The sequence below is a fragment of the Mirounga leonina genome, unplaced genomic scaffold (assembly GCF_011800145.1).
Source record: "Mirounga leonina isolate KUSES-001 unplaced genomic scaffold, KU_Mleo_1.0 Mir_171, whole genome shotgun sequence".
Classification (NCBI taxonomy): Eukaryota; Metazoa; Chordata; class Mammalia; order Carnivora; family Phocidae; genus Mirounga; species Mirounga leonina.
The window spans coordinates 18,543,131-18,556,010 of record NW_023270436.1 but is presented as its reverse complement, the minus strand read 5'-3'; the positions used below and the strand labels follow the sequence as shown (position 1 = coordinate 18,556,010).

General features: G+C 48.8%; 1 protein-coding gene across 2 annotated transcripts in view; it reads right to left on the bottom strand.

The window, feature by feature from the left end:
• The window catches only part of SGSM1 (small G protein signaling modulator 1), an 87,258-nt gene that overhangs the window by 19,682 nt on the left and 54,696 nt on the right, over window positions 1–12,880 (bottom strand). For both annotated transcript variants that reach the window (XM_035017238.1, XM_035017239.1), the window contains 5 exons: window positions 12,638–12,776; window positions 10,247–10,311; window positions 8,084–8,229; window positions 4,422–4,550; window positions 159–341 (listed from right to left, as the gene is read on the bottom strand). In XM_035017238.1, the coding sequence (XP_034873129.1) occupies window positions 159–341; window positions 4,422–4,550; window positions 8,084–8,229; window positions 10,247–10,311; window positions 12,638–12,776 (662 nt within the window). The remainder of the gene's footprint in view (window positions 1–158; window positions 342–4,421; window positions 4,551–8,083; window positions 8,230–10,246; window positions 10,312–12,637; window positions 12,777–12,880) is intronic.

Sequence of the window (12,880 nt, the reverse complement as noted above, 5' to 3'; positions counted from 1 at the left end):
GGTGAGGCTGGATTCAAACACAGGTCTGTCAAACTCCATGGTTTGACAAACGCTAGGGGTGATGGCTCCAGACACCAACTCTCACCATTCCTACAATAAACGGCACAGATCCCAGCCTTTACTGCCCCCCGTGCTCCCGGATGGGTGCCGCCCATCACCTCATTGCTGATGGTGGAGTCCCGGTGCATCATCCGGTGCAGGTGGCTGTCCAGGCTGGCCCCTGACGAGCATTTAGCCAAGGCAGCCGCGTGGGACTCCCGCTCCCTCTGCCGCACGATTGCCTCACAGCCCAGCCACTCGGCCATTGTCTGTGTGTAGCACGCGTGAATCTGCTCGTCCACCTGCCAGGGCAGAGGCAAGGTCACCCCTGGGGAGAGCCAGCCCAAGCCAGAAGAGGATGCTAGCTCTGGCCTGGGACCCTGAGCTCCAGAGACACCCAGCTATCATTCATGGACATCCAACGGATATTAAATGAACACCTACTATGTGCAGGGCACTGGCTAGGCCCTGGGGATACACAAACGTGTGCAAGGCTACTTCTTTCTTCCCATATTCCCGCCCTCCCTCCCTTCCTTCCTATTCATTCATTCATTCATTCATACATTCAAGTATCTGTGGAACTTCTACTCTGCAGGCAGCGTACTAAGCCTAGGGGGTTCGGAAGGGAGAGGACTGTTTCTTTCCTTTCTTACTACCTTTTCTCCTTCCCCATTCACTCATTTACCCATAATTCGGAAGTACCCACACTGTGCTAGGTACCACACTAGGCATGGGGAAACAAGATGAGGAGGATGCCCCGCTCCATCCATCCATCCGCTCCCTCCACACATTTACTGAGGGCCTCCCACATGCCTGGCGCAGGGCCAGGAGCAGAGGACACAAAGGTGAACAAAACTGACCTCTCCCCTTTACTCCTGCAATGGCCCTACAGAAGGATTACAGATTTCAAGCATTTTCCTTGTGGTATGTCAGCAGACTGCAGGGCAGCTTGCATTGTTCCTGATACACAGCCCAGGTAACCGAGGCTCTGAATCTGTCAGGCCTCTGGGCACAAGTGGGGGCAGACGAGCTGATCTAAGTAAGGGTGTGGAGGGGCACGAAGAGAGAGGGCAGAGAGCCTGCCCCGGGCCGGGCTGGGAGGGGTGGGGAATCCTTCAGCTATTCAGGGCTTCCAGAGAGAGGCTGAGGGTCCACCCTGACCAAAACCCTGTCCTCCCACCCACTGACCTCCAGAAGATTCGTCCCAGCACACCTCCCCATTCCCACTGCCTTTCTAGGCTAGGTTTCCATGACCCTGCACCAGGACGACCCCAGTAGCCTCCTTCCCGGTGCCTGCTTGTCCCAGCCTGCTCCCCCAATGCATTTACCCCTCAGCAGCCTCCTCTTTGTTTCCTCCCCAGCCCCACCTCTCACTGTCACCCCCACCCTCCTGTCCTTTATGTTCCAGCCACCATGCCAACCACGCACTTCCCGCCCTCCCCACACAAACCCACACAGATACACATACATACCCCACATCATGCACGAGTCTCCCCTCGGGCTTTGCTCTTGCTGGCCCCTCTTCCTAGAGGCCCTTCCTCACCCCTCTTGCCTGGAAAGCGAGCAGGTAGCCTTCTGCCCGGCAGAGGTACTTCCTATGTGCTCTTACAGCCCCTGGGTTTGCCTCCGTCTGACTCGGCACAACCCCCACTAAACTGGCAAGGACCTTGTCTAATGCACCATTGGGTCCCTGGTCCCAAGCACGGGGCCTGGCACCCCAGAACGCTGTTCCTGTTTGCCAGGAGCCCAGGAAGCAAGGGGTGAAGCATGGCGGGGGCCTCCTGCTCTTCCCGAGACGATTTTGGACAGTTCACTGGCATGGGGTCTTATCACACGGAATCACAGTGTGATTTCTATTTCTAGCTCCCCTTTAACTTTTCCGATTATGGGAAAGGTCAGTCTGGTGCTATGGTGTCCTGAACCCCTCCTATAACACTTCATAATCCCCCTTTCTGACAGTGAGGGAGCAGGCCTCAGGCAGGCTACGGCATCTGTGTGGAACGGAATTATACCTTTTTGTAATATCCTATTTTTTTATGGTTTCCTTCTATTATGGCAAGTCATGTCAGTTTTCCATTGAATGCAGGGATATCAACTATCTTTTTAAATAAGCTCTACACACAGTGAGTCAACTTACTGACGAATATATAAAGCACAAGTGGTACGTGGACATGGTTTTAAGAATTTAGTATGAATAGATGTAATGTATGGGGATTAACATAAGAATAAAAAAAATTTAAAAAAAATAAATAAAGAACTTAGTATGAATAAAAGAATGTAGAGTCTCTCAATAATTTTTACATTGATTACATGCTGAAATGGTAATATATTGGCTATGTTGGGTTAAATAAAATATATTAGTAAAATTAATTTCTCCTTGATGAAATGATGCAGACCTACCCCCCCCACACACACACACGGGTGCACACACACACAAGAACACACGAGCTCATGCAGAAGCTGGTGAAATCCTAGTGAGGTCTGTAGTTAAGGTAAGAGCACTATTGTGCCAATGTTAATGTCCTGGCCCTCGGTAATGGGCTACTGTTCTAGGTGATGCTTCCACTGGGGAAAGCCGAATGATGGGTACGGCAGGGCCTCTTTATTATACTTTTTGCCACTTCTCATGAACTTACCATTTTTAAAAGTATTTGTGGGCATCTGTTTCTTTCCGTTTTTCAAAACAGGACTACTAAAACATTAACTGAACATTTAAGATATCAGCTGAAGGTGACTCATTGCAGGGTGGTATCAGATCAACGGAACAGAATGGAGAATCCACACTAATATGCCCAACTGATTGCTGACAGGGGCGCAAACAATTCACTGGAGGAAGGACAGCCTTTCTGTCGAATGGTGCTGGGGCCACGGGACATCACAGGCCAAAAAATGAATGTTGACCTAAACCACTCACTGTATAGGAAAATGAACTCAAAACGGATCACAGACTTAAATGTAACACGCACTCACCGTATACGAAAATGAACTCAAAATGGATCACAGACTTAAACGTAACATGTACAACTATAAAACTTTGAGAAAAGAAACACAGGAGAAAATCTTTGGGATCCAAAGACTCTTAGACTTAGACTCGACACAAAACATTCTTAGACTCGACACAAAAAGCACAATGTATATAGGAAACATTGATAAACTGAACCTCACCAAAGATTTAGAAATTTGTTCTGCAAAAGATCCCACTAAGAGGATGAAAAGACAAGACACAGACTGGGAGAAAATATTTGCAAACCATTTATCCAACAGAGAAGGAATATCTAGAGTATATAAAGAACTCCCAAATCCAACAGTAAAAACCCAAACAATTCAGCTAGAGAAACAACATGAGCAGACACTTCACGAAAGACAGGTGGCAAGTAAGCGTGTGCAAAGATGTTCAATATCACTGGCCATTTGGGAAATGCCAATTAAAACCACAGTGGAACATCATTGACACCTGCCTGAGTGGCTAACATTAAAAAAAAAAACAGCAATGAGACCAAAACTCCAGGGAGGATGCAGGTGTGGATCACTCGGATATTGCTGGTGGGAACAGAAATTGTTCAGCCGCTGCAAAAGCTTGACAGTTTCTTCCAAAACTAAGCATGCATACCGTATGTCTCAGCAATTGTACTCTTGAGCATTTAATGATGACTTATGCTCCCATGAAAACACGAATGTTCACTGCCGTTTTGTAATAGCCCAAACCGGGAAACAGCCCACCTGCCCAAGACAGGTGGATAGTCAAACTGGGATGCACCCAGGCCATGGAACACCATAGAACTCCTGGCCATGGAAAGGACAGACTGCCAGAGGATTACGCTCAGTGAAAAAGTCAATCCCAAAAGGTTACATACTACATGATTCCATTTGTACAACATTGTCGAAAAGACAAAATTGCAGGAATAAAGAATAGACTGGTGGTTGCCAAGTGTTAGGCTGGGAGGTGTGGCTAAAAAAGGGTAACAGGAGGACCCTGGTAGCACTGGAAATGTTCAGTATGTTGACTGTGGTGGTGATACACACCACCCCCACACACATACACACACACACACACAAATGTCAAAGCCCTGGTTGTGATATTGTATTATACTTTTTTAAGATGCTACCATTGGGAGAAATTGGATAAAGGATACATGAGATTCTTCTGCACTATTTCTTGTAACTCTGTGAATCTACAATTATGTCCCAAAATAAAATTTTAAATAATGGTATCTGTGCCTTGTATTGTATTTCTACTGGACAGCCCTGCCCCAGAGCTTCCTGGCTCCCCCATGTTCCCCTGTCCCATCTTGGTCCAGCATGAAACCAGAGCACCCCCCAGCCCCACAGTACCTGGCTCCTTTTGTTGCCAAAGACCCCACTGCCCATCAGGGGCAACCAACCTCCTTCCTCTCTGTCTCTGTCATCCCGAACTGGTAGTGGCCCAGGAGGAAGGGCCACACGGCCTTGCGGATCTCCGGCTGGATGCCCCCATAGTAGACGAGGCGTAGCAGCTCCTGCTCCTCGTAACTCTGTGGTAGGTGGGAGGAAGTAAAGGGTTTGGTCAACAGAAAACCAGAAGGAGGGCTCTGTGAGCTGGCAGTCCCACTTCTCAGACGTGGCCTTTAGAGATCATGGTGTGAATAAGCAAAGCCGTGTGTACCGGGATATCCATCCTGGCATCATATGGGAAAATCCCCAACTACCCGCTGATGGGAATACCAGCAAAGAGAAGAAAGGGCAGGAGGTTCATCCATGAACACTTACACAAAAAGATGTTCAAAGTGTATTGTTAAGTGGGGAAAAATCCAAAATGCGGAACATATCTAGTGTGAACCCATTTTTTGCAAAAAACCCGAAAGGTCAGTACAGAATGAGTTAACATTTCTACTTAATTTTTAGTCAGTTTTGTGCATTATGTTGATATGGCAACATTATCTCAAAGTTATTAATCTTGACTCAGCTCAAAGAAAATTGTTTAAAAGCAAATCAATCCAAAATGAACATTTCCAGCTGGTTCTTCATGCACTAATAACTTCTGTGCACACTAGGATGACTTTAACAACTGTTTGCTGTACTGTCCAATAGATTTGCCCTCTTTTTAAAATTTTCAGGCAAAGGCTTTGCAGTTATAATTAGTCACGCTGGGGGACCAGCAGGTTCTATCTGTTCGTGTGTGTGTGTGTGTGTGTATATGTGTATGGGAAGTACCAATGACTACTAGAAAGTTACTCTGAAGGGTAGTGGGGTTCTGTTTCCTCCTCTCTCTTAACATTCCAAAATTACAAGCATATTTCACATTTTTTAAAGTAAGTACAATGCCCAATGTGGGGCTCGAACTCACAACCCTGAGATCAAGAGTCGCATGCTCTACTGACTGAGCCAGCCAGGCGTCCCACTGATTTTACATCTTAATGCTCATCTTAGATGTACCTGACGACAATGGCAAAACCAGCCACTCTTTTGTCTTTGTTGGAAATTTTAATTTGTATTCTGCAGACAGCTTTGTCAAAGCTGTTTAAAAATCAGAGAACTATTTGTGGCTGAGGCTGTAAACTCTTCATCAAAAATCCACCTGCTTGGGTCCTGGAGCCCACAGCTGGACTCCATTTCCCAGCCTCTCTTGCAGTAAGGGGTGGCCATGTGACAAGGTACCGGCCAGTGTGATGTGACAGGATGTGATATAAGCCATTTTCTGGCCAGGGCTTTGAAGAAGCAGGTGTATTCCCTTCAGACTCTCCATTTCCTCTCTGCTGCCTGGAGGCAGATGACCATGCGGCTCTGGAGGATGGTGGGGCCACGAGACCCCTGAACCTCTGGAGGGAGGACAGATGCCCACTCACCAGGAATGCCCACCTAGGACTCCTCAGTAAGCAAGAAATACACCCCATGATGTCAAGCAACTGAAAAAGTGTGGACTATTTGTTACTGTGGCTCAGTGCACCCTAATACAACAATGCAACCAAGAAAGGTAAAAATATGGCCGGTTTGTGAAAGGGTTGCAAAAGTGTTAGACGAAAAATATTCATTTTTGACTGATTTATTTTTTCAACCAACTTGTCCCTAGACTAGTACCTCCCAAATTGGGGAGATCACTAGAAGCATTTGGGGAACTTTCAAAAAATATAAATTCTTGGGCTCCACTCCCAGAGATGCTAAATCAGTAATGCTGGAGTGGAGCCCAGAAGTCTATAAATCTTTTTGAATTCCTCAGGAAATGTGCACTCTCCCAGGCTGCCGGGGATTATGAACACTATGACTTTTTTTTTGAGAAAGTAAGTCCGTATATCTATTTAAATTTTAAATGCATAGCAATTTAATTTCTAGGAATCTACCCCTGAATAAAAGCACTGGTCAGAATGATATGTGCTTATAAAGATGTTGACTGAAGCATTGTTTGAAATAATTTTTAAAAAGAGAAAGAGCCCAACTGTCTATCATTAGGGGAAGATTTGAATAAATTATGGGCTACTCATCTGTCAGGTGTTAAGGTGCTAGCATTCAGTATTTCACCTAGAGATCTGAAAGATGCCTTTGATATAAAATGAAGTTGTTGCTTAAAATACACACATAATTGAAAAAAATAAGAATTACAGAGGTATCTACGTAGGCATATCTATGGACGTATAAGCACAGAAAATATATGGCAGGGTCTCTACATAACTGACACTGTTCATTAACTCAGGGGATCAAAACGAGAGCTCTGTGGCAGAAAGAAGGTATCTGAACAATTTTTGTCCTATACACCTGCATTCTTCATTGTTTGAGTTGTCACAGTCAGTAGGCATTCCTCCTGTCGTTTAGAAAAACAGCTAGTTTTGGCAAAAAAAAAAAAAAAAAAAAAAAGTTAACCCTTCTGTTTGTCCAGGTTTGGGAAACAGTTTGTTTTTCCCAGAGTCCCCCAGCGTTCCCAAATTAATCCACACAACAGCACCTTTCCCCGGCGTGGGGAAGCCAAGCCAACCCAGGTGCTTACCAGCCTGGCCCTCCCCAGGGCCTGGGTGGGAAGGCACCGCGTTCATCCCGCGTGGAGGAATCAGGTTATTTCTTCTGAATGCCTGCTCCTGGTGGCGGTTAGACTGGTGTCTATCAAAATGGATTCTGCTTTCCACACCAGCCATGGGAGGTACTTTTCCAATAAAGGTACCTTGTGGCCCCATACATTTGAGGGACTGTTCCATATGCTCTCCCACCCCCAGCCACCCCCAGTTTCTTGAGAGTGACAAGCATATCAGCCTAGGCAAGGTTCTAGGAAGTTCTGCAGGATACAGAAAAGTTGACTCATCTTGTTTCCCACTTTGACCAGGACACTTTTTTCAAATGTAAACATCTTCCTTGTGGGGACATTTGCCTTCTGATAAGAAAATCTGGGTGCCTGGGTGGCTCAGTCGTTAAGCGTCTGCCTTCGGCTCGGGTCATTGTCCCGGGGTCCTGGGATCGAGCCCCGCATCGGGCTCCCTGCTCCGCGGGAAGCCTGCTTCTCCCTCTCCCACTCCCACTGCTTGTGTTCCCTCTCTCACTGCCTCTCTCTGTCAAATAAATAAATAAAGTCTTTATATATAAAAAAAAAAAAAAAGAAAATCTTACAAATCTGTCTCCAGGTGGAATATCTAACGGGAGGATTCTCAGGCCTGAGGCACAGATGGGAGAGTTCTGCAGGATGGTGGCTTTTCTTGTCCCAGCTGCCTCCTCTGACTTAGCTACTTTTGTCATTCTAAGTAGTTCAACTGCACTGTGAAGTCCCTTCCTGCTGAGGACTCACAGTACCTCCTGCAGCACTGAGCATACAGCTGGTGCTTAATAAATGCTTGGTGACTGATTCATTTTTACTCCTTCTAGACGATCATGGGTACTTTCCATCCTCCTTGATCCTCAACCCCTATGGGCAGAAGCAGGCTGTGGGTCTTGGAACTCTCAAGAAGGGAGGGGCCTTTGGGTTGTGTACGCAGAACCCAAAGGTGTCATAACAGCCTCGAGTCCCCGTAAGCAGGTGGGTCTATTGCTCAGATGACCAGATGGTCCCCCAGCTCTGCCCCACCACAGGCTGAGCCAGGCCAAGGCTTACTGTGCTGTCCTGAAGGTACCGCTCCCAGATCCTGGCCGTTAGCCCGTGCCCAGCATCACAGGGCGAGTCCGGAGACACGATCATGTGATTGACCAGGGCTGACAGGTGGGTCCTCACGGTGGACAGGTGTCTGCAGTAGGCAAGCCCTGGAGAGGGAGGGAGGGAAGCCATCATCCACCATCCAACCTACCTTGCCTTGTCTCACGGATCTCAAAGCACTGCCCTGCCTGCAATCCTCGTGAACCCTCATGACCTAGAAAGTCCCATCATCCCTCTCTTCCAGACGAGGAATGGGGCTCCGAGGGGCAAAATCCCTTGCTGGCTTGACCGCTTAATAGTTGTGTGAGCCTGGGGACGTCCAATCACCTTTCTCAGCCTGGGCCAGGGTGACATTACCTCTTCTGCCAGAAGCCAAGGCATTTAATCCATGGGCAGGAGGCAGTAAGTGACCCCACAGGCTCACTGTGCCTCTGGGTGCCTCCAACCCATCCCAAGAGAGACGGAGGATGGCAGAGGTGGACGACTTGTGTTCAAAGTGCAGCCGGATAAAGAAGGCCCTGGGAGATGCACCTGGTTTGCTTTCAAAGATGGCCCTGCATTCTTAAATGAATGCCTGCCAACCTGCTGCCCTTCAGCTGGGCACGTGGAGGGCACAGTGCCTGGTACACGGAGATACTTAGCAAATGCTGGCCTGTGTCTGCTCTGTGCCCCCTCCCTCTGGCTCTCCCTTATCAACTCCTAGAGAGGACCCTGGGCCTTCCGGAGCCCGAGGACTGGCCCCTACCAGCAATGAGGAGGATGAGGGAGAAGAGGAAAAGGAGGGGGAGGAGGGAGAGGAGGGAGAGGGAGAAGAGGAGGAGATGGCTAACACTTACACAAGCACATACTACGTGCCAGGGAGCTGCCCAGAGCTCACATACTTAACTCACTAAATTCTCATGACAACCATATAAAACAGGTACCTTCTCCATCTTATAGATGGGGATACTGAGGCACAGACTGCTTCTGTCTCTTGCCCAGGTCACACTGCTAGGAAGTGCAGAGTTGGTATTTGAACCCAAGCTGCATAGCGCCAGAACCCGGGCTCTCAACCACCATCAGGGATGAGCCATTGAATGCGGTAACACTGTTGAAGATCCATCTCGACCCCCAACCCGTCCTCTAGGAAGCTCTTCCATTTGGGTCCCATAAATACGCATCCAGGGCCTGCTCCACGCCAGGCCCTGCATTAGGCACCGGGGATGGGTGATAACAGGCAAAAACCTTGACCTTGGGAGCCCACGCTCCCCCTGTCTCTCCAGTCGCTCGGGCACATGGCTGGCACTGCTATTCTGCAGGCCCACGCAGGATACATTAACACTTTTCTAGAATCCCTGACATATCGTCTCCCCCATCTAGGCTGGGAGGCGGGGAAAATAAAACGTGCTAAGAATCAACACAGCAGAGTGAAAAACAACAGCAGCAGCAGCGGCCTTTGGGTCAGGCAGGCGTAGGTTTGAGTCCCAGCTCGGTCCTGTATGAGCTGTGTGACCTTGGACAAGTTACTCTGCCTCCTTGTGCCTTAGTTTCCCCATGTGTTAAATGGAAATAATCAGAATACCTGTATTTAAGTTTTAATTTTTAACTTCTCCTTACTATATGTTAAGAAAAAAAAGAAGAAGAAGAAGAAGGTAGCGGGAGGGGAAGAATGAAGCGGGGCAAATCGGAGGGGTAGACGAACCATGAGAGACGATGGACTCTGAGAAACTTCTCCTTACTCTTCTGCTTCTGCCCATACATAGGTGAGGGGAGCCAACTTGTACTGAGCACCCATGACATGTAACGCCAGGTGCCAGGGGCTTTATACATGCTTCTCATTTAATTCTGAGAACGAACCCTCCTAGGTGGGCACCGAGGATGCAATGGTGACTAACCACAGCCCTGCTACCGAGGAGCCCCGTCGTTGGCTGTCCTCTCTGAGAGCCCAGAGATAAAATTTATGCCCAGTCTCTGGTTGAGGAAGTTCAGGCTCCGAGAAGTCCGCGTAACTTCACTAACACTAGACACATCTGAGCGGAGGTTCCCGTGCCAGAGCCAGGCTCCTTCCCCCAATGCAGAGGCCATACGACAGGCATTCGAGAAACATGCCCGTAGACCACAATGGCAAATGAGGCCGATACGCACATCCATAGAAGGCTCTGGAAAGGATCTGGTACTTCATGTTGTCACAGAGGAGCTTCAGCGGGGCCCTGCAGGTGGAGGAAGAGAGGATACTTAGAAAAGACCATACAGAGCCCACATTTGCTGGAGGAACTCAGCTCGTTACCTGTAGGGGGCAGATTAAAAGCAGCCAGCCAAGGGGACTCTGGGGGGACTACTGTTTCTACCCATACCGCCACTTCTCCTATCAGCTTTGGGGTCACTCTCTCCCCAGCTCTCTGCGGTTTGGATGGGGCTGATTCGACCCAGTACAGGACTCAGGTTAGAGTCACAGGCACTGGGTAAGAGGTGGCCATGTGATCCAACCTGAGCCAAGGAGAATGAGCCCCAGACTCATTTTGTTGGAACTCCAGGGAAATTCACACTCTTCTCTCTGCTCGAGGTCCTAAGCCAGAGGGATGTAGGGCGGCGGCTGCTGGGATCCAGTTCTGCCCCTGCATAGGAACGGCCTGCCCGAGAATGAAAGTATCACGGTGGCAGTCAGAGGCAAGAGCTGAACAAACAGAGATTTGTGTTCTGAGCGTCTGGAGCCAACAGTGCCTGAAGTCATCACACCTCTAGGCTCCTCAGTTCTGTCGAGATTTTCTTTTGTATTTGAACCAGTCTGAAGTGGGTTTCTGTCACTTGCACAAAGAGTTCGGACTTCCGAAGTGAGCCAGCTAAACCAAACTGAGCCGAACCGGGACTCAGAGTCTGGCTGACTGCGAGGTAGGTGATGCCTCAGAGCTTCTTCTTGCGTGGGAATTGGGGGGGGGGGGGCGCTGTTTTGGCTGAAAGAGGAAAGGGGAGAAAGGCCCCAGCACTGTTGGGGAAATCAAGGACTGCTGATGGGAGTGTTCTGCATCCTTGCAGAGAGCAGAGTGGAGGAATATCTGCATATTTTTTTCTCAGGACATCCTGGGGACACCCAGGAAATCTCAAAAAGACAAGAGGGAGGCATGGCTAAAGTACTCCAGTTACACACATGGAGGCATTAAACATTAAAATCACCCTCATTGTGCCCTCAGGTTGGTGGGGCTCAGGCTTGCTCAGTTTACCTAAGAACAGCATAACACAGCTGTCCCACAGTGGACTTGGCCATTTGAAAGGTGGTGAGCTCCCCATCACTACAGGTGTGTAAGCAGATGCCATGAGAGGGGATACTAGGTTAGAACAGCGTTTTTCAATGGCCCATGGACCACAGCCCAAGAATCACTTGGAATTTCTCCAATGTGCAGATTCCTGGGCCCCGCACAGACCTACTCAATCAGGACCCCTAAGGAAGTTGTCTCGGAACCAGTGTCACCTCCCCCCGGTGATTCTGATGCACACAGACATGAGAGACTCTCTGGTTACAAGAGTGCTTCTCAAACTGAAAAGTGTGCACATGATCTTAGGATCCTGTTAAATGCAGATTCTGCTTCTGGACCACGTGCTGAAAGGCAGGCCTTAGATGACTGCAAAAATGTGATGTGAGCTCCCACCCCTTAAGCTCCTATGGCTGAAGACTGGACCACCCACTGGGCCAGAGGCCCGGCATGGAAAAAGGGATTCCATTATCCCCAGCCAGGCCACGTGGCATCAGCTGAGAAACAAGATAAGTCCTATTATTGCACTGAGTAGCCCTGAAGACACACGAGATCTATGGGCCAGGAAAGAGATGATCTGGGGATCGAACTTTATCCAATAAAATAAGAAGCGTCACTTACTGAGCATTGCCAGGTGCTGGGTCCCACCTGCTGGCCATGTTAAACCAGTATCTGATTTGTCCTTACAATAGCTATACAAAGCAAGCATTTGTATTCCCATTCGGCAGAGGAGCAAACTGAGGCACGTGTGGTTGGCAGTGAGTAGTATTTTTAGTTTCTGCCTTCCAGGAGCATGATAGGACTGCGCTTCATGGCCTGTGGTGGATGGGGTCAATGAGGCGGGAGCAGAAAGAGTATGTGCTGCATTCAGGGTGGAGCATTTCATTGTCGTGCAGGCGCCCCAGAGCTGCCTTTCCCTCTTTCACTGTGACTGGGAATATTCGAGATGGTGTGGCTCCATCAGCCAGGCCCTTTAATGTGGAGCAAGCAGAGCCCCCAGCCGACCCACGATAGACACACAGAATGCACGATGAATCAACCTTTGTTGTACTGAGCCACTGAGATTTCAGGACTGTTTGTTACTGCAACATACCCTTGGTTATCCTGACTGATACATGGAAGGAAGCTCCTATAGCTAGGACTTCACAAGGCTAGGATTTAACCCAGACCTCGATGATTCCATAGCTTATGTTCCTCCTCTGAATTCAGTGCTGGGCAAGAAATGGGCATCTATAAATCTTTGGCAAATCCTTCCATACCCTCCGCCCACAGATTAAGCCCCTCATACCTCTCATGGTTGCACCCATTGGATGAGCCACCATCGGCCAAGCCACTCTGTGAACAGGATGAGCAGGAGGACTTCCGGGGGCTGGGTTGCCATAGGGGCGGTAGGTTGCTCACGGAGACATCCATCAGGTCCTGGGGGACTGTGATGGACACGAGGGATGGAGCAAGAGCCCCGGTTAAGCCTATGTGGGTCACAGAAACCTCATCCCAAAGCAAGCAGCTCGCCCCTTAGGCCAGCACAGGG